The following is a 21,507-nucleotide window of genomic DNA, read 5'->3' on the forward strand; positions in this document are numbered from 1 at the left end:
AATGATTTTGTACTTCTGGGCTTTTGCAAAGTCCCTTCAACAAGGTAGAAAGTGGTGGGCAGGGCTGCCTACAGTCGGCTCCCTTCCTCATTGATGGAGATTAACCTTATTTGAACACTATGGTGACAGCTCACTCTCCGGTTGTCCCCGCCTCTCCCCCCACCTCCAAACACACTCACACACACACTCAACTGACAGCTATTTCCTCCCTCTGCCTCACTCCCTGCACTCTGCCTGCTTGATGCCTGTGGTCCAGTGGCTCTGGGTGCTGACTAGCAGCGAGCTGGGACCCTGCACTCACTTGGTGCTCAGGTAAGGGAGGCTGTGGCCCAGGGGTGGGTGGCCTTGGTTCCTCTCCGGACCCCTGGGGAGAAGACAGTTTTGCTAGGAGAGAGGGGTTGCAGAGGGTTGAATTCACCAAAGACTCAGAGGGGACTGGTTGCCTGGAGGAGGGACGATGACAACATTGTCGTAGGCATTAGCTAGATCCTAGGCACACCAGTAGACCATTGGGTCTCCTCTTTCAATCTTTACAAGCAATCTGAGTGGGAGGATTACACCACAGTCTTAGGGTAACTGACCCAAGTTCAAGTGCCAGGAAGCAGAAGGGCTGGGATTCAAACCCAGGTCTCTGACCCTAGCCCCTTGTCGAAGCAGAGCCCTAGCTGCTGGCTTGCTGAGAGTCCTGGGGGCTTGGGGACCATCTCCATGCAGCCAGAGCACTGAGGTAGACGGTTCCCCCAAGGCACTGTGCTTATTGAGTGTCCCCATTGTTGTTGTTGTTTTTGTTGTGTGCCGTCGAGTCGGCCCCGACTCATAGCGACCCCTCCTTGGGTTTCCAAGGCAGTATCACTACGGAAGTAGGATTGCCCAACCTTCCTTCTGAGGAGTGGCTGGTAGGTTTGAACCACCAGCCTTCTGGTTAGCAGTCAAGTGCTTTAGCCACTATGCTACCAGAGCTCCCCATAGGACCTGGGAATACATCAACGCAGAGAGGTTGATGTGCATCTGTTGGGAGTGGAGTCCTAGTTCCAGCCCTGCAGCTGCGGAAGACTGGACAAGTAATTGGTTCTGCCTCTCCAAACTGCAGTTTCCCCCTCTGAAAAATGAGCTTTCATAAAGTTATGGTGAAAGAAACTGCTCTGCACACTCTAAAGCTTAGGAAGTGTGACTATCCTTGGGGCGCACAGCCCAGGTGCTCCCCTCCAATCTACCTGCAGATCACTGGTTCTGATGGGTTCACCTGCCAGGAAAAGTCTAATTAGATAATTAGTCCCCTCATCCTCCATGCTCTTTTGTTTGGAGCCGATGAAGAGGAAGCGTGCAGGCTGAATGCAAAGCTTGCTCCTCTCCATGTCTGTTTTATTTGGGTGGTTTTGAGCAAGTTAAACTCTTTAGTCTCAGTTTTTTCACCTGTAAAATGGGAGTAGAGAGAAGTACTTGCACCTTCTTCTTGGAACAGAGGGAGAGCGAGCGAGTGAGCGAGTGCCTGTGTAAAGGACCCACCAGTCCCTGGTGTGTCCTCGGTACCCAGGACAATCTGAGTTCCTACCCCTGCTATCCGTCCCCTACCTCCTTCCTGCACAGAACCCTCACTCAACCGGCTTCAGGTCCAGGGGTCTCCCAGGTTCCTGGTGAGGCTGTGGGCGTGCATGTCTGTGTTGTCTGCACGCCTGCCAGAAGCTGGTTTCTGCAGCACCCACCCCAGAGTAGTTGCTCAACAATCTGTTTTGAATCAATGACTGAATAAACGAATGAACAGGGGTGGATTTCCTGGCCCCTTGGCAGCTGGCACAGGCAGGGCGGCTATCCTCTTCTGGGCAGGGGAGAGGCATTTGGCAGGCTTTGAGCAGAGTCCCCATCTGGCAGTTCCTCTTGCCCAGCCCTCCCCCTGCTCTTATCTTATTTCCTCTCCAACTATCACAGGAGGGGCCAGCACCACTGTACACAGTCAACATGCCCAACTAGCTACCACTGTGGAAGCCAGGGGCCACATGGCTGCAGAGAGGCAGGGCTTGGGGGTGCTGGGGGAAGTCGAAGCACCTGTAAAGGCATAGACTCCTCTTCCCTACCCCCAGGCCCTCATCATGAGTCTTGCTCATCTCCCAGTGCTCTGGGCACCAGGAAGAGCTCTGTGGCCGATCTCTTCCTTATTTTTCCTTGTGCTCTTGAGCCATCTGCTTAGTGACAATCACTCTACAATTTGTACTTAACTACTAAGGCCTGGTGGTACAATAGGCTGCTAAGTGAAACGTTGGCAGTTTGAACTCACCCAGTGGCTTCACAGGAGAAAGACCTGGCAATGTGCTCCTGTGAAGATTATTATTGTTGTTAGGTGCTGTGAGTCTGTTCTGACTCATAGTGACCCTATGTCCAACAGAACAAAACATTGCCCAGTCCTGCACCCTCCTTGTAATTGTTGCTGCGTTTGAGCCCATGGTTGCAGCCACTGTCAGTCCACCTCATGGGATGACCTTCTCCCTTACCAAGCATGAGGTCCTTCTCCGGAGACTGGTCACGTCCAAAGTACGGGAGATGAAATCTTGCCATCCTTGCTTCTAAGAAGCATTCTGGCTGTACTTCTTCCAAGATAGATTTATTTGTTCTTCTGGCAGTCCATGGTGTCTATCCAATATTCTTCACTGTTCTGGTTACCTAGTGCCGCTCTGACAGGAATATGCCACAAATTGGATGACCTTTACAAATGGGTTTATTCTCTTACAGTTTGAGGTTTTAAGTCCAAGTTCAAAGTGCCAGGCTCTAGGGGCTTTCACCCCCTCAACCTTGGGGTCCAGCTCTGCCTCCTGCTCCCAGCCCACTGGAGCTAGAGGCATTTCTTCAGTCAAACAGCTGCCGGCTGCTGAGGCTGATAAGCCCAAGGTTGACAAGTAAGAAGGCACAGTCCCAATGTTACCAAACCACACGGCAGGCCATTAACTCAAGTCCATTTTAAGTCCCAAGGTCGGAAGAGCATGGCAGGCTGCTGAACAACATGGTTACATGCAGGGTTCAAGTGTGCCATAAGCTAGACACCATTCCCAGAGCTGCTGCTTATATACGGGAAGCAGACCCCATACCCAAAGGCAGCTACTCAGCTGCTCACAGTAGATTCCACCATGGAGTTGATGACCAGTCTCATCATGGGGAACACTACACTCAGCTGCCCAGCCACTCAAGCAGGCCCAACCAAGTTGACACACAAACGTAACTACCACATTCGCCAACACCATAATTCAAAGCCCTCAATCAATTCTTCTTTGGTCTTCCTTATTCATTTTTCAGCTTTCACGTGCATATGAGATGACTGAAAATACCTTGATTTGGGTCAGGTACACCTTCATCCTCAAAGTGACATCTTTGCTTTTTAACACTTTAAAGAGATTTTTTTGCAGCATATTTGCCCAATGCCATACATCATTTGATTTCTTGACTGCTGCTTCCGTGGGGTTGATTGTGGATCCAAGTAAAATGATTGACAACTTCAATCCTTTTTCCATTTATCATGATGTTGCTTATTGGTCCAGTTCATTCTGGGGAAGTTCTACTGTCATTCGGGGTTGTAATGACTTGAAAATGACTCAACAGCACCTATATAGCACCACTCACTGATGGGTTGGTTGCTTGAATGCACCAAGGGCACCAAGGAAGAAGGGCCTAATGACCTGCTTCCAAGATAACCCTGTGGAGCCCAGTTCTCTCTGCAACACACGGGCTCACCAAGAGGCAGAAGTGACTGGATCACAATGGGTTTGATATTTTTTTTCTTTCAGTAGGTAGGGAGCTCTGGTGGCATAGTGCCTAAGGTGTGTGACTGCTAACCAGAAGTCAAGTCTGGTGGTTCAAACCCACCAGCCACTCCTCGGAAGGAAGATTGGGAAATCTGTTCTAAATGCTTTTTATATATCAACTCATTTAATTCTCCCAATAACCCTACTGAGCTAGGTATTGCTATGATTGAATCCATGGTTCAGACACGGACTGAGACAGGTTCAGGAAAGCTAAATGCCTGCCCAAGGCTGCACAGTGGGCGGGCAGTGGTGTTGGGATGTCATTTTCCTGCCTCCACCTCATCGTCTTTGCTTCACTGATCCCTCAAGGCCTCATCTATAACTTCCGCAGATCGGACTTGCTTCTCCTGACTCCTAGCTCAGCCCTCTTTTCCGTGCTCCCCTGCACTGCCAACCTTCGTGCCTCCTCCTCCCCACTGCAGAATCTCGCGATGGTGAGCAACGCCACGAAGCCGCTCTGCCCCCTCCTGGAGCAGATGAGCCAGCTCCAAAGCCACAGCAATACGAGCATCCGCTACATCGACCACGCGTCGGTGGTGCTGCACGGCCTGGCCAGCCTGCTGGGCCTGGTGGAGAACGGACTCATCCTCTTCGTGGTGGGCTGTCGCATGCGCCAGACGGTGGTCACCACGTGGGTGCTGCACCTGGCACTGTCCGACTTGCTGGCCACCAGCTCCCTGCCCTTCTTCACCTACTTCCTGGCTGTGGGCCACTCGTGGGAGCTTGGCACCACCTTCTGCAAGCTGCATTCCTCCATCTTCTTCCTCAACATGTTCGCCAGCGGCTTCCTGCTCAGCGCCATCAGCCTGGACCGCTGCCTGCAGGTGGTCCGGCCCGTGTGGGCGCAGAACCACCGTACGGTGTCTGCGGCCCAGAAGGTCTGCCTGGGGCTCTGGGTCCTGGCCGTGATCAACACCGTGCCTTACTTTGTGTTCCGGGACACCATCCCGCGGCGGGACGGGCGGATCATGTGCTACTACAATATGCTGCTCCTGAGCCCGGGGCCTGACCGCGACGCCACGTGCAACTCGCGCCAGACGGCCCTGGCCGTCAGCAAGTTCCTCCTGGCCTTCCTGCTGCCTCTGCTCATCATTGCCTCGAGCCACGCGGCCGTGAGCGCACAGCTGCACCACCGCGGCCGCCGGCGGCCCAGCCGCTTCGTTCGCCTGGTGGCCGCCGTGGTGGCGGCCTTCGCGCTCTGCTGGGGGCCCTACCACATCTTCAGCCTGCTGGAGGCGCGCTCGCACTCCCACGCGGCGCTGCGGCCGCTCGCGTGGCGAGGGCTGCCCTTCGTCACCAGCCTGGCCTTCATCAACAGCGTCATCAACCCGCTGCTCTACGTGCTCACCTGCCCCGACGTGCTGCGTAAGCTGCGGCGCTCGCTGCGCAGCGTGCTCGAGAGCGTGCTGGTGGACGACAGCGAGCTGGGCGGCTTGGGCAGCAGCCGGCGCCGCCGCGGCTCCTCGGTGGCCCACACGCCCGGGGCCGGGCGCCTTTCCCCGGCAGGTTCCACGCGCCTCCTCGGCTGCCTATGGGGCGAACAAGGCGCGGCCCCGCCCCGGGCTCGCTCTCAGGACGAGAGGGGCCCGCTGAACCGGGCGCCCAGCATCGCTTCCGGCTAGGAAGGAGGGCGCCCGCGTCTCCCCGGCGGGCGGAGCAGGCAACAGGCACGGTGCTCCAGCCCGAGACCCTGACGAGTGGATGGAGGGGCAGGCCCCAGGAACCTGCATTATAAAGCACCCCAGGTGATGCAGTGACAAACACGGCGGACTCGAGCAGGCTTTTAGGACATTGCTGTGTGTACGGATCGCCTCGGGAGCTTGTCAGAGTGCAAGTGCGGCTTCAGCGGGCTGGGGGCTGGGGGGTGGCGCAGGGGTGCTGAGATCCGGCGTTTCTAACGAGCTCGCGAAGAGGTCCGGGGTACTTGGAGTAACATGGGATTAAAATCCTAACAGACTTCTAAGTGGGACAGGGGCTTCCCAAGGGCACTGTATGCATCTTGTGGTAGCTCACTGTTACCAGATGCCTGGGGAGAAGAGGTTATTTTTATACTAAACCAGAAAAGTATTTCTGGAGTAAGAGGAAAGGTTTGAGAAATTCAGTTCCAGGATAAACATCACTTCAGCCAGAGGCTTTATCCCACACTCAGCCCAGTTTCTCGGCTGGTGACAGTCTGCACTCCCACCTCTAACCATGGGATGCTCAACGTGTGTTTGGAGAGACACCCTCCGACCCGCCCAAGGTCCCTGTGCTGGTAGCCGCCTCGGAGCCCAGGGTTTATGAAACAACAGTGGGGTACCATGGGCAAATGTTTGGGAAACCCCAGGCTAATCAAAGGCTGATGGACTGCTACTAAAGGTCTCATCTTCAGTACTTGAACCTGAGACCACAGCCCATTTTCCCCTGCTCACCTGACCTTGTATCCCGAGCCCTGTGAAGGCCTGGTGTTCCGTGGGTGCCCTCTGGGCAACGCCGGGAATGCCAAGGTCTTTGTGGTACCCCACTCCTGACCACACATGCTCTTGGATGCAGACACGAGGTACCTGGTGCTTCACCTTTGTCCATGTCTGCCGGACCCGCTGTGGACCTGGCGGCAGAGGCTGCTAGATTTCAGCTCTACACCCCAGGTCGGCAGAGTTGGAGACTGACCAGTAAACTTGTGTGCGGAACATTAGTGGCGGAGCTGGGCGGGGAATCGCTGGTTTCTTTTGGGATCTGGGTCCCGTGTCCCTTCTGTCACCCCCAGGCTGGGTCCCCAAAGGCTGGGCTGGCTGGCTTATGTGGCCAGCCCACAGCAAGCACTCAGCCAAGCCCACAGTCAGAACAGCTGACCGAACAGACACGGCATCTTCACACCTCACCCCACGGCCCTCCCTGCTTTTCCTTCAGCACACTGGTGCCTCCTGCCTTACAGTGCACTTGACTTGTTGATTGTTTCCACCGTCAGAATGAAAGCTCCTTGAGGGCAGGGCCTTTCGTCCTTCTGCTGTTCCATGCCTGCTCACGGGAGGCTTTCAATAAACAAGTGTGTGGTAGACTGGATGGGCATGAGTTAATCGGATCATTGGGGCTGACACAAGAAAGAGTGTGGTGGAGAGCACCCCCACTCCTGGCATTCTGCCCACTTTATAAACTCAGTGTTGCCAGTGAGGGTAGTGGTGGTATTCAGCTCGCTGGGTGACAGGGTCAGTGGGATGTAGAGGTACCCAAAGCAGCCTTTGGGAGGCTCTGGGGGGAGGTGGTTGGACCCGGGACCCTGAGACAGGACATACACATTTGGGAGAGTCACCCTTAGTCACTAGAAGCATTTACTGTCTCTGCTGTGAAGGCACTTGGAGAAGGACCAGAGGAAGAGTGGGGAGCAGAACTTCTTCCCCCCATCACCGTCCGCTAGGTGCCCCTCCCCTGGCCTCGGTCCTGCAAAAACCAGTCCACTGGGCCCCAAAGGCTCAGGAGCCCCACCTGGGGTGGGGTCTGTTCTGGAGCGGCAGAGTGGCATGCTGGGCCCAGCAGAGGCGTCTGACTAGTGGCCTCACAAGCTGGCTGGCCACAGAAGGTCTCAAGCCGTCTTGAGGTCAGATCTTGGCTGCGGCCTCTGTGGCGGCTGCTTCTGCAGCAGGGCCAGGGTGTCTCGCTTCTCAATGGCCCGGAGCTGCTTCTTCTTTGCCCTCTTGAGCTTGGCGGGGTTTCGGATCTGGGGGGATGAGGAGACGGCGTTAGTGTGGGGAAGGGGAAGAGGAAGGGGAGACCACCCTGCACGGCCTGGGAATGCAGCACAAGGGTGACAGAGGTGGGCACTTCACCACCTCCGGGCCTGGCGGTGGTTCTGGTCCCCAGCACGGGGAAGGGGATGGGACGCTCACCACTTGGACGACCTCTGCCTTCCGCTCGTTCTCCAGGCGACGCCTCAGGTTCTCGGCCCGGCGCTGCTTCTTCTCCTGAGCAGGACACATGGGGAGGGAGGGCTGAGTCTGAGTCTGGGAGCCTCCGTTTCTCGGGCCCCGGAGGAGAGCTGGTGGAATTCCCGGGAAAGGATGTGAAAGGCCTTCCTTGGGTGTGGGTGGAGGCCCGAGAAGGGGAGAGGCCCTGGGACTCTAGGGAGGGCCAGTGCCAGAGCTAACCCTGGTGAAAGGTTCCTGACCCCAAAGGGATTCAAGGGGGAGACATAGGCAGCTGAGAACAGGACTGAGCGCCTATAAATGGGGGGCTTGCCACCTGGAAACCTACGTGCACCCAGACCATGGCCCCTCTTCCAGCACTATCTGGAGTCTCCTCTCTCTCCCTGAAGTCCATGCACCCTTGGAATGCATGGCCAGGGCTGCAGGAGATCTTCCCAGGGTGAGGGGCTGGGAAGGGGCTGAGGCTGTGGAGGAGCTAACTGGCTTGAGTTCAAATCCTGGCTCTGCTACTTCCTAAATGGGTGGCTCGGTCAAATTATTTACCCTCTCTGAACCTCCAGTTCTTCTTTAAAACAAAGACGATCACTGTACTTATTTCCTAAGACTGGTCTGAGGAATGAGCGAGATAATACTTGTATAGGGCTTTGAACAGTCCTGGCCACCAGGTACACTTAGGAGTCTGTGTTGGAGCAGGAAGCCTGGTGCTTTCTGGCTGTTGAGCTACTGTAGCCTGGCAGGGCTGGGGTAGGGACGTCAGGTTTGTGGCTGGCACATGGTTAGGGGGCCTCTTTGGCTTTGGTAACTCAAGGCAGCAGGGTGGAAGTGAGAGAGAGGAGAAGTGAGCCCTGGGGCTGGGCAGGGCACCTCTGAGGGGATGAGAGAAAGCGCCACGTTGCTCAAGGGCGTGCCTGGCCACACAGGAAGTGAGATAAGGTCTCAGGACAAGGTGATGGCCACCGTGTCCAGGAGAGCCTCCACCACAGGCCAAGCAGGGTGACATGACCGAGTGACAGTGGCCAGGCCGGGGTGAGGTGTGTGGCTCCCGGTCCAGTGCTCCTCCTATGGCCCTGGCATCACTAGCTGAGGTCCCAGCCACTTACCATCCTGGTCCTGGAGGTAGGGGCTGGGGAGCAGAGATGCTGACCACCACCAAACCACCACCACCACCGCCGCCACCTCACGCCCTCTGCAGGCTGCCTGCTGGGCACCTTCTTCCTCCCACCAGCCCCTGGCTCACATGGGTGAAACTGCAACCCTTTCAGGGACTGTGCAGAGACTGAAAACATCAGGTGTGAACCTCTAAGGGGCATTTCTGGCGCTGGGACTGGAGTCAGGAAGAGTTGGTGGAAGGTGAGGGGCCATCACTTCACTGACATCTGTCTTCTTGGAAGGTGACAGCCGTGATACTGGGGACACGGCTTTCCAATCTGTGCACCTTCCTGCCCGAGCAGGTCCCCGATCCCCATCTCACTGAACGTGGTAACCAGTGAGGACTGCTGGGGCTTCTTCCTGGGCACCCCCGCTCTGCCAGCGCAGGACAGTGTGAGTGCCTCGCGGTGACGCTGCCCGTCCCCACCCCCAGGCCGCCGCCCTGGGCCCCTGGAGAGCCCAGGTGAAGCCGACCGCCCTGCTGGGCATCCCTACCATGTGCTCTCACACGGCACTTCTGCTTTTGGCCAGGCACCTCGTAGGGCCTCAGGCCCCAGAATGTCGTGGCCGAGCCAGCCTCCTCCTGGACACGAGTCTCCCCTCCCTCCGAGGCCTGTGACAGCAGACCCCGGCGTGGCTCCCGGCGTTCCGGCCCTGGCCCTCACCTGCCGGCGCCTCTCCTTCTCCTCCTCCAGGTGCCGGGCAAAGTCCTTGGTCAGCTTCTTCTCTTGCCGCTCCTTCATCTTCCTCTGCCAGGATGTTCGCAGGGGCTTGTCCTGAACCATCTGGGAGAACCTGGAGGGTGAGAGGGGGCTGTTTGTGGGGTCCGTGGGATGCCCCCGTCCCTCTCAGCTCTGGCCCAGATCATCTTCTCCAGAGCCCAGTCAGGACCACTGCCCTGACCTGCCCGCTTACCTGGCAGTCAGCCGACACTGCAGGGCTGTGGACGCTGGACAGGATGGGCCCGACCCTGCTGGCTACTGCTTCTCAGCTCCGTCTGTGTGCCTGAGGTACCCGTCCTCGTCACTCACAGAGGCGCAAACCAAGGTTAACTACCCTGCCCAAGGTTACCTTGTTCCCTGGCGGCAATTAGGACTTGAACCTGCCTGACACACAGCCTCTCTCATAAGCTCTGCTGCGTCTGTGAGTGCAGACTGCCCTGTGCGTGATTGCCTCTGAAGACAGGGTGCTCACTCCCCAGAGGGACACCTGCTCCATTTCAAAACAGCAGGGACGCTTAGGAGTCTGCCAGGACCAAGTCAGTCCCCCGTCGGGGAGACGTGAGGACAGAGATGAGGGGTATCAAGGGGTCTCGATTTCCTTCAGTGACAACAGCATGTTTTCACGGAAGAAGTGAGATTATTTCCATAAGGTGTACATTGCAAGGGCCTGCTGCCAAGCCCCCTGTGGGTATAATGACATCACCTACAAGAAGAGTTCAAATATTAAGCTAAACAATTAGGTATGTCTAAATGGAGAGTGTATCCAAGATCATATACAGGGTTGGCAGACAATGGGCCTATAAGTTCATGTGAATGATCAGAATTCCCAGGTGTATAGTAGAGCTGACAAGGGGCAAGGTTATGGTCATTACTTGGTCACAGCCAGCTACCCAGAGGGACTGAGTAGTTGATCCTGCGGGCTTGGGACCATAATCGCAGGGGACATCAAACTCAATTGGCATAACATACTATACAAAACATTGTTCCACCTACTACTTTGGCGAGTAGCGACTGGGACCTTAAAAGCTAGGAAGCTGCCATCTAGATGCAACAACAGGTCTCTCCTCGTCAAGAAGAAAGAAGAAAACCAAAATTAATGGAAACAATCAGTCCTAGTGACTGGTACACCATCTGATCTGCAACCTATACAACTATGAGACCAGAAGAACTAGATGGTGCCCAGCTACCACTGCCATCCACTTGGAAGGGATGTAGGAGATCCTGCATAAAGAGGGAGAACAATGTGGTACAAAACTCAAAATCATTTGGAGGCAAAAAAAAAAAAAAGAAGGTGGGGACCAGGTTTGCTGGTCCAATGGAGCCTGGTGTAACCACTGAGACTATGGCCCCTAGCTGCCCTTCAGGTCTGGAATTGAACCCACAACTGTGGTTTCCAGCCAAACAAAGTACAGACATGTGAGTTAAACATTTACCTCAAGTAGACACACGCCCTGGAGAGAACAATCATGGGAGAAGGAAGGGCTGCTTATGCACAGGGAGATAGCTCAGGGTGCAGAAGAGTATGAAGGGATGGACACTGGGAGGAGGTAACTATGGGGAGGAAGTGGGAGGGGAGCTGCTGCATTGTAAATTTTGGTCAATGACATGAGACAAAGTATATGTGAACTGCTGTATGAAAAGTGAATTTACTCTGTAAATCTTCACCCAAATCCTAATAAAAAAAAAAAAAAAAAAGAAGAGTTCAAATATTCCACGAAAAAAGACACAGGGAAGTGACTGTGGCTGTGAGTGGCTGTTGAGCTGCTTGTGACTCACGCCAACCCCGTGCATGCGGAGAACTGCTCCATGGGGTCCGTGGCCGTGACCTTTTGGAAGCACATTACCAGGCCTCACTTCCCAGACCTCTGGGTGGGTTTGAACGGCCAACCTTTCAGTTCGTAGCTGAGCGCTTAACTGTCTGTGCCACCCAGAGACTCCAGTAGGAATATGGGGGTTCAATACATTATTCTTTTGCCTTTTCTGTATGTTTGAAATTTTCCATGATAAAAATAAAAAGTGCTGGCCTCCACCTACTAGTCTCTGTTGTTTCTCTTCTCCCCTGGATGAGCCTGTTGGGGTGTCCCATAAGCCTTCTGTTTAAGCCCTGCCCAGTGGCCCACCCACTCCTCCAACCAGTTTCTCGACTTCCTAAGGAGCTCCTGCTCATCCATCCCTTCTGTGGCACCCCAACTGCCCTGCCAAGTCTGCTGGTCTCTCCCCGCCTCCGGAAACCTTGGTGCAGGCAGGGCAACGCCCATGCCACCCATGAGGGGCCGACACTGTTCTGGGCTTGTCGCCTGTGGATCCAGAGCCCCAACCCTTGACCCCAGGCCTGTCCTCAGCCTGGTTCTGACCCTCCCCACTGCTCTGCCTGCCTTCTGACCCAGCATGCTCCTCACTCGGCACCCTCCCCATCCACGAGGGCCTGATAAGCAAATACCCAGCCTCCCCATCACAGACGAGTGAGAATGCAGCATGGACGTCCTCCCTGCCTTAAAGCCGTATTCTTAAGCAGGGGTTCGAGAGGCCAGAAGGAAAAGGTGGTGGGGACCTGGAGACAGAGCCACCGGAGGAAAAGCCCCATCCTTCTACAGCAGTGCTGCCCAGTGGACCCAGTGGACCTCTCTGTGATGATGTAAACATTCTCCATCTGTGCTGTCCAATACGGTGGCTTCCTGTGGTCACCAAACACTTGAAATGTGGTTGGTGTGACCGAGGAACTGAATTCCACATTTTATTTAATTTTAATCCATTTTAACTTATATAGGCACATGTGGCTGGTGGCTAACCAGTTTGAGAGCATTGGTTTTACTCAGCAACTTGAAGGAAGGCACGCCTGGGTTCCAAGTCCTGAATCCACAACTCACCACCTGTACGACCTTGGGCAAGGCAGCCTGAGTCTCAGAACCTTGCAGTGTTCAATGGGGATGAGAACCCTTCCCATGAGAAAAGGCGTTGTGAGGACTGAGACAGGGACTCGCACACAGCAGGCACCCCACGAGGGCAGGGTGGTCGGGTGGTCTCGCCTTGCGGGTGGGAGGCCTGGCTTTGATTCCTGGCCAATTACCTGTCACTGGAGGCTGTGTGTTGCTGTGATGCTGAACAGGTCAGCAGCGCTTTCAGACAAACTAGGAGGAAAGGCCTGGTGATCTAATTCTGGAAACCGGGCAATGAAAACCCCATGGGTTACAATGGCCCAATCCCACCGTGCACGGGGCCCAGCCTGATAGCAGCAGCCAACAAGTGTCCAATAAACACTGCTCCTCAGAGAAGGGAGGGATACCCCCAAGGAGCAGCCACTGAGAGAAGGTGGCGTTTGGCACCTTCGCTGCAGCCCGGTCTTCCCACCTTGGGCCCTCCCTAGCCATGGCTACCCTCTTCTTCCCTCTTGGCCGTGACACTTCCTAGAGCAGGTGCTGCCTCCACGGTCCCTCAAACCTCAGCATCCATCGCTGGCTTCACCTCAAGATCCCAAGCCCCGTTCAGTGCCTCCTGGGTCGTTATCCACAAGACCTCCTGGCAGCAGCTTTGGAAGGCGTTTTAATTGTATGCTGCCCTCTGATGGTCTAGTTTCAGGCCAGATTAATCCTTTTTAAAGTCAGATCATGTTACTCCTTTGCTCAATGCCCTCCTGAGCAGCGTCCCCGCAGGACCACAAGACTGTGTGGTCCAGCCCCTGTGGACTCTCAGGCTCACCCCTCACTGCTCCTCCTTCACTTCCACCCCAGCTCCGAGGCCTCTGGTCTGTGTCCCAAGCATACCAGCACGCGCCTGCCGCAGGGCCTCCCAACTTTCAGTTCCCCTGCCTGGATACGCCTTCCCCAGAAGTCTTGGTTCCCTCTCTCACTTCCCCTCACTTCATCAGGCCTCTGTGCAAATGTCTGTTTATCAGCCAGGTCATCTCTCATCACTGGGGCAACACCCTAGCTCTCCCTGCCATTCTCTGGTTCCCATTTGCTTTATTTAGAGCCCTTATCACTGCCTGACACATTATATATATACATTTTTTAAAATCTGTTTCTCACAATTAGTACAAATTGGCTGAATGAACCACCGTCTTTTCCTCATTCATCTCCTTCAACCAAGTGCCTGCCATGTGCTGGGCTCTGGGCAATCAAGCCACGATGGCTATGTTCCCACTCCCATGGGGCGGCTGGTCCAGAGGGGAGATGGGCTGTCAACAAGAATCCCATAATTCAAGCCCAGGACACTGTGACAACATAAAAAAACCAACTGCCGTCAAGTCATTTCCGATTCACGGGTCCCACGTGTCAGAGAAGAACTGTGCTCGCAGAGTTGCTGCTGGCTGACTGCGTTGTTGGCTTCCTACCAGGACATTCTTCCAGGGTGCCTCTGGGTGAACTCAAACCTCCGACCTCTCGGCTGGCAGCCGAGCTCTTAACTGTATTAGCGTGGCATTTAACTCTGGTTGGACTGGATAAAGAGGGCTTTTCTGAGGGCTGACATTTAAGCTGAGCCCTGAAAGATGAGCAGACTGGCCAGGCCAAGTCTTCCCAACAGAGGGAACAGCATGTGTGAGGGCCCCGAGGTGGAGGGGCAGGGGGAGGTCAGCATGGAGACTCCAGTGACAGAAGGGGAGAGGAGGGTGGGCTTGCAGGGCCTCGTGGGCCTAAGGAGTCCCCAAGGCATGCGGTGAGTGAGCAGCAGGAAGTCAGGGTGTGTCTTCATCTGGGACGGGGAGCACAGACACAACAGCCTCCTTCCCCCCCTTCTCGGTCCACTGACCCAAGTCCTCCTCTCAGCTCGGGCTGCTGCTCCGGGGTTTCCTCTGCTGACGCATCTCTTCTCTTCAACTCTCTATGGGCCCAGCCCCTCTCACTCAGTTAGTGGAGCGCTCCCCAGCCCCACTGTAGCCTAAGCGCCGGGAACCCAGGCTCCCATGCTTACCTCGCTCATCCCCCTCTCCTCACCTGAGTGCCTGTGCCAACCTTCTATCTGGTTCTGCACAGCCACTGGCGGCCTCATCATTCTCCCTGTGACCTGCTCTGGGGCTGCGACAAGGGTGGAGGGGCAGTGCCACTCTCTACTTCTCCAATTAAGCAAAAAAAACAACCCGACTGCCATCAAGTCGATTCCAACCCATAGTGACCCCCACACTGGGTTTCCAAGGCTGTAAATCTTTACAGAACTAGAGCGTGTCATCTTTCTCCTGCAGAGCAGCTGGTGGGTTTGAACCACCAACCTTCCAGTTAGCAGTCAAAAGCCTTACCCACTGTGCCACCCGAGCTCCTTATCCTTTCTCTAGTCACTCCAAAATCTCTCTCTCTACTTGGTGACTTGAAGCAAATCATTCCAAGTCTCAGTTTCTCCTTTCTTTAATGGGGGTAAATAATATCTCCTGCTTAGGCTTGTGAAAAAGAGCCCTGGTGGTACAATGGTTAAGTGCTCAGCTGTGAACACAAAGGTTGGTGGTTCGAACCCACCCAGTGGTTCCATGGGAGAAAGACATGGTGACCAGCTTGCCTAAAGATTGCTGTTGTTAGGTGGCACCGAGTTGGTTCTAATTCACAGTGACCCTGTGTACAACAAAACACAACACGACCTGTGCCATCCTCACAATTGTGGCTGTGTTAGAGCCCACTGCTGCGACCACTGTGTCAATCTATCTCATTGAGGGTCTCCTCCTTTTCTCTGATTCTGCTTTACCAAGCATGATGTTCTCTTCCAGAGACTGGTCCCTCCTGATAACATGTTCTCAGTACATAAGGCAGTCTCCCCATCCTTGCTTCTAAGGAGTATTGTGGCTGTACTTCTTCCAAGACAGGTTTGTTCTTCTGGCAGTCCATGGTATTTCAACATGCTCTGCCAACACTCTAATTCAAAGGCATCAATTCTTCTTTGATCTTCCTTATCATTGTCCAACTTTCTCATGCATATAAAGTGATTGAAAATACCATTAAGGTGTACCTTAATCCTCAAAGTGACATCTTTGTTTTGTAATACTTTAAAGAGGTTGTTAAAAAAAAATATATAGAAGTCTTTTACAGATTTGCCCAATGTAATACATCATTTGATTTCCTGACTTCTGTTTCCATGGGCATTGATTATGGATCCAAGTAAAATGAAATCCTTGACTTTAATCTTTTCCTCATTTATTATGATGTTGCTTATTGGTCCAGTTGTGAGGATTTTTGTTTTCCTCACACTGAGGTGTAATCCATACTGAAGACTGTAGTCTCTCATCTTCATCAGTAACTGCTTCAAGTCCTCTTTGCTTTCAGCAAGCAAGGCTGTATCATCTGCATATTGCAGGTTGTTAGTGAGTCTTCCTACAATCTTCATGTAGTCCACCTTCTTGTATTATTTGCTCAGCATTCAAACTGAATAAATATAGTGAAAGGGTACAATCCTGACACACACCCTTCCTGATTTTAAACCATGCAGTATCCACTTGTTCTGTTCAAATGATGGCCTCTTGGTCTATGTACAGGTTCCTCATGAGCACAATAAAGTGTTCTGGAATTCCCATTCTTCACCATTATCCATAATTTGTTGTGATCTACTGCAAAAAAGGCTTGGAGATGGCATCTTCTGACCTCCTCCAATCGCATGAGGAGGACACTGAATCACCATCAGCAGCCCAAGGTTATTCTTATGAGAATAGACATGCCACCACGCTCTAGCGTTTTTACCAACTTTGACACCAACTGATCCTCCCACAGCACTCACTACTCTGGTGGGTTCAATAATTTGTTGCAATGGCCACACAGAACTCACAGACAGTACTCATGATTATGGGGTTATTAGGGACGTAACAGGCTACAATTCAGGTTCAGGAACGCACTCAGGATACAATGCTTTGATCAGGACAGTCTCCCCTCTGCTGTGCCCCAGGCACACCTCTCTGGCCCTTGGCCTGCCTCTGCCCTGCTTGGACAAATGTTACAAAGCTCTTTTAGCTCTGCCAACAGGTACACCTAGGTGCACCCTACTCTGTCGGCAAGCCTGCCCAAGGGCACTCAGCTTTCTCGCTCTGTGGGCCAGGTAAGCCTGCTGCTCTGACTCATGCTTCTTGGTTCCACTGCTGCTGTCTCTCTGCCTGGAGTGGGGAGGAAGCGGTGAAATCTCTGCTGGGATGTCTCTGCCAAGGAGGTTCAGCACAGGGATCTCGGGTCCAAGGATGTGCCTCACTTCACTTCCAGCTCTTCTCTCTTGATGGCAATGAGAGCCCCTCTCTGCCTCTAGGAGGCTCATTTTAAGCCTGGCAGAGTGACAAAACTAACCAATCCCAACATCAGAGTTCCACATACCTTATTTGCATTTACAAAGACCATGGCTAGAAAAGCCATACCAAGTAATTCACTGCACCACATCCACATAGTCCAATGCCTTTGCATAGTCACGTAAACATCTGTCTGGTATTCTTTGTTTTCAGCCAAGATCCATCTGACATCAGCAATGATATCCCTGGTTCCATGTCCTCTTCTGAATCCAGCTTGCGTTTCTGGAAGTTCCCTGTCAATATACTGAATTATCTTCAGTAAAGTTTTACTTGCATGTGATATTAATGATATTGATTGATAATTTCCGCACTCTGTGGGATCACCTTTCTTCAGTACAGGCACAAATGCAGATGCTTTCCCTAAAGATTTACACAAAAAAACCAAACTCACTGCTGTCGAGTCAGATCCGACTCACAGTGACCCCTCCTTGGGTTTCCAAGGTGGTATTACTATGGAAGTAGATTGCCCAACCTTCCTTCTAAGGAGTGGCTGGTGGGTTTGAACCTCCAGCCTTTCCCTAAAGATTACAACCTAGAAAAATCTATGGGACAGTTCTACTCTGTGACGTGGAGTCGCTATGAGTTGGAATTGACACAAAGGCATGGTTTAACATGGGGCTGGTAGCTGTTCCCTGGATTGTTGTGGAAACTAGAGGTGGCACTGTAAGAAGGTACTCTGCATGGGGCCTGGAGGGCCGGCACTCGGTAAGGGATGGCTGATGCGATCATTACAGAAGCTCTGATGATGCAGTGGTTAAAGTGCTCAGCTGATAACTGAAAGGTCAGTGGTTCCAACCCACCAGCCACTCTACAGGAGAAAGTTGTGGCAATCTGCTTCTGTAAAGATTATAGCCTTGGCAACTCTATGAGGCAATTTTACTCCATCCTGTAGGGCAGTGTTTCATTCTGTTGTACACAGGGTACAAGTGACGTGATGGCACCCCACAACAACACTGGGTCGCTATGAGTTGGAATCAACTCAACAGCAGTGGGTTTGGTTTTGGGTTAAAGATTGGGTTAGGAGCCCTGATGGCACAACGGTTAAACATTTGGCTGCTAACCAAAAGGCTGGTGGTTCAAACTCACCCAGAAGCTTCATGGTAGAAAGACCCGGCTATCTGCTTCCATAAAGATGACAGCTTAGAAACCCCATGGGGCAGTTCAACTCTGTCCTATAGGGTTGCTACGAGCTGGAACCAACTTGATGGCACTAACAACAGAGTTGTGGGGGTTCACCCAAATGATGTCTGTAAAGGGCCCAGCACAAAGCTGGGCACAGCTGGCCCTCAGGGCATGTCATAATGCCTCTTCCTTCAAAACCCTCTCCCTTCCCACTGAGTCCCACACAGCCGTGCATTCCTGACCCTCTGGTGGTTCCCATAAGAAGGAAACCAGCTCCTTCCTAGCAGCCTAAACTCTTCCCTCTTCAGATGAGCCTCTTCATGCCTTCATTCAACATGCATTTACTGAGCACCTACTATGCCCTTGGCCCAGAAAGACAAGGACCACCAGTCCTTAAGGAGGCTGCAATACAATTCAAGGTGGGTCTACAGGGAACAGAAAAGGGGTTTCCCACCCTGGCTTTGGAATCTGATGTGTGCTCGGGTCCTGCCTCTACCATTCAGTTAGCCTCTGAGTCTTATTTCCTCGTAGGTAAAATGCGGATGATAATACCTGCTTCATAGGGTGGATGTGCAGGTTAAATGCATGCTGTTCTCTTTGCTTAAAACGCCTTTACCTGGCCAGTCTCTACTAAAGTGCTAACTTAGTACAGAGGTAGAATTCTCAACCCCAGGCAGGAAGGTCTGGGTTCGAGTCCAGCCAGGCCAATTTATCTCATGAGTGGCCACCACCTGTCAGTGGAAGCTCTGATCTGTTGCTATGACCAAACAGGTGACCCACCATGGGGACAGTACTTGCCCTGTCGGACAAGGGGTTGCCATGAGTTGGGGGCCGACTCCATGCAACCGACAACAACAGGGTCCTTTATAATCAGGCTCCCCTAGTAATTCTGATGGTCAAGTCAAATAGCTGTAACAAACAACAGCAGGGGGAAGACCTCACTGCTTTATAAAGGGACGGCTGGTGCACCTGCTTCTGTCTCCCTCAGCAGAGGGAATGTCTACTGAATGAATACACATATGAGGTGCTACAGTAGAGGCCAGAGGGCCCCTGAGGGGAACTGCATGGCAGAGTTAACTCCAAGGCACAGTCTCACTGTCCCGAGACCTCAGGGCATTTTACAATCCAGTATTCTGATTATGCGACCTGTTTCCTGTTTGTATGATACCCCTACTAATGGGAGCGCTCTCCAACCATCTCCTCCCTCTAAAGCCCAGGCTGCACCGGGGAAAGGAGTCGTCCCAAACCACAGAAGACATCAGCCCTGCCCACCCTGCGCCCACTTCACCTCTTCTTGGAGCGATCCTTCCAAACCCGCCCGGACTTGGGCTTCCCCTTCGGGATCATCGGAACTTGCTCCTCCTCCTTCTTCAACCTTTTGGACGCTGGGGCCTGGGCTGCAGAACCTCTTCGCTTCTCTGCCCCTACGCCGCCTGGCCTCGTCTCCTCGGCCGGGGTTGCTGGCTTGCAGGGCTCGGGTTGACCCCGGGGGGAGCCGGGTGACTGAGGTGGCAGCTCCCGTAGCGGACGCGAGGGCTCCGGACCTGTCGCTTGCTGGCCTGGGGACGGCTCTGGTGATCCTGGGCCCGGCTGCTGGTGATGTCTGGGAGACCCCGGGGCCAGCTCCTCTTTACTCTGGGCCAAGTCCGAGTCAGGTCCACCCTGGCTCCGGGAGGACTTTGGTGTGTTCGCCCCAGGCGCTGGCTGACGTACGGGGGACCCTGGCCCCGGCTTCTCCTTACTCTCGGCTAACTCCGGGTCCTGTTCTCCCTGGTGCTGGAAGAACCTTGGTGACTCCTCACTTGGCTTTGGCTGAAGCACGGGGGATTTAGGGCTCGATTCCGGCTGTCTTCGGGGTGACTCCAGGCCTGGATGTAGCTGACGCTGAGGGGACCCTGGACCCGGCTCTGGCTGCCTTCGGGGAGACCCCAGTCCTACATCCTGCCGGGGACTGGCTGATCTTGGGCTAGTTTCCGCCTGACGTCGGGGGGATCTCAGGCCCGGTTGTCTGGGAGGACTCCGAGGGGACCCGGGCTCCTTCGTTTCCTCTGGGTTCGACTCGAACTCCACAATGGCCCGTCGCGCCCGCAAAACTGAGGAGGCCTCCTCGGGGGATTCAGGCTTTAGGCCTTCTAGCCGCCGGCTGCGCCTTACCGGGGTATCCATGGCCCAAACAGTTAAATTTCCAAATTGGAGCCCACGTGGAGCCTCCGCAGTCTCTTGGACTACCGGCGCCCTCCTATGACGTCAGGAGTCACTACGTCAGTGTCGGGCAGGAGGGACTGTTGCCACGGCGGCCATATTGGTGAAGGCAGGAGCGGGAGGAGAGACGCATGCGTAATGCACTTTGGTGCATTTGTGATGACCGAACTTGAGCGGTTTCCTTTATTTCCTTTATTTCGGACACAATCACGCCCTAACCTACCCAGAGGAGAGCTGACAGAGAAACGAAGGAAGGAAACTCATTTTCGGGAGAGAATAGATTTGGAATAAAAAGGTCTGGGGAACTCGTAGACAAGGCTGGATGAAAACTGCAATAGGGGGAGGGAATTTACCCTCTTTGGGCCTCCGTTTTCTCGTTTGTAACACGGGTGATTTCGCACTACCTTAGTGCGTATAGCTTTGGTAGTGTAGTGCCTAAGGCATTTCACTGCTAACCAGAAGGCTGGCAGTTCCAACCCACTGGCCACTCCTTGGAAGGAAAGTTGGGCAATCTATTTCTGTAGAAATACAACCTCGGAAACCCAAGGAAGAGTCAGTATGGGTCCAATCCGACTGGACGGCAGTGGGTTCGGTTTTTGAGTTTCAGTGCATCTAGAACGATCTGTCGGAGTACTCTTTTTCTTCTTAAATTGTAATAAATATATAGGTAACAAAACATTTGCCATTTCAACAATCTTCATATGCAGTGACATTGACTATGTTCATTATATTCAACCATCACCCTTAACAGAAGCTCAGTACCCCCTAGGCATTGTCTGCCTTTCCCCCTCCCTCCTGCCCACCAGGGCTCATAACCACTAATAAACTTTGACCTCTGTGTGGTTAGGTGCCTTCGAGTCTGGTCTGACTGATTGTTGTTGTTGTTGTTATGTGCCGTCGAGTCGGCCCGACTCATAGCGACCCCTCCTTGGGTTTCCGAGGCAGTATCACTACGGAAGTAGGATTGCCCAACCTTCCTTCCGAGGAGTGGCTGGTGGGTTTGAACCGCCAGCCGTCTGGTTAGCAGGTAAGTGTCTTAGCCACTATGCTACCAGAGCTCCCGGTCTGACTGATAGTGACCTTATGTACAGCAGAAGGAAACACTGCCTAGTCTTGCACCATGCTCATAATTGTTGTTATGCTTGAACCCATCATTGCAGCCACAGTATCAATCCATCTTGTTCAGGGTCTTCCCCTTTTTGCTGACCCTCCACTTTATCAAGCATCATCCTTCTCCAGGGACTGGCCCCTTCTGACAACGTGACCAAAGTAGGTGAGACAAGTCTGGTCATTCTCACTTCCAAGGAGCATTCTGGCTGCACTTCTTCTTCTTCTTTTTTTTTTTTTTAAATTTTATTTTGATTTGGGTGAAGATTTACAGA

General features: G+C 53.5%; 2 protein-coding genes across 2 annotated transcripts; one reads left to right on the plus strand and one right to left on the minus strand.

Annotated features, from left to right (window-relative positions):
• Nucleotides 1–4,171: 4,171 nt before the first annotated feature.
• Nucleotides 4,172–5,410, plus strand: PTGDR2 (prostaglandin D2 receptor 2). Its single transcript, XM_007944914.2, has one exon. It carries the CDS (start codon nt 4,220–4,222, stop codon nt 5,408–5,410), a length of 1,191 nt encoding a protein of 396 aa, XP_007943105.1. The 5' UTR covers nt 4,172–4,219.
• Nucleotides 5,411–7,347: 1,937 nt separating this feature from the next.
• On the minus strand, nt 7,348–20,089 carry CCDC86 (coiled-coil domain containing 86). The gene is made up of 4 exons (XM_042781528.1): nt 19,212–20,089; nt 9,502–9,631; nt 7,652–7,726; nt 7,348–7,482 (listed from the first exon to the last, which is right to left on the minus strand). Exons 1-4 carry the CDS (start codon nt 20,087–20,089, stop codon nt 7,348–7,350), a joined length of 1,218 nt encoding a protein of 405 aa, XP_042637462.1.
• Between the last annotated feature and the right edge of the window lie 1,418 nt (nt 20,090–21,507).

This window comes from Orycteropus afer, unplaced genomic scaffold (genome assembly GCF_000298275.1).
Source record: "Orycteropus afer afer isolate SDZICR_OR568_19922 unplaced genomic scaffold, OryAfe1.0 scaffold00130, whole genome shotgun sequence".
Classification (NCBI taxonomy): Eukaryota; Metazoa; Chordata; class Mammalia; order Tubulidentata; family Orycteropodidae; genus Orycteropus; species Orycteropus afer.

Excerpts from the sequence above, each read along its gene's own strand:
- PTGDR2 (XM_007944914.2), top strand. The coding sequence starts at position 4,220 with ATGGTGAGCAACGCCACGAAGCCGCTCTGCCCCCTCCTGGAGCAGATG.
- CCDC86 (XM_042781528.1), bottom strand. The coding sequence starts at position 20,089 with ATGGATACCCCGGTAAGGCGCAGCCGGCGGCTAGAAGGCCTAAAGCCT. Across the intron at positions 9,632-19,211 it reads AAGGATCGCTCCAAGAAGAG|GTTCTCCCAGATGGTTCAGG; the intron begins GTGAAGTGGGCG and ends CTCACCCTCCAG. Across the intron at positions 7,727-9,501 it reads AGAAGGAGAGGCGCCGGCAG|GAGAAGAAGCAGCGCCGGGC; the intron begins GTGAGGGCCAGG and ends TGTCCTGCTCAG.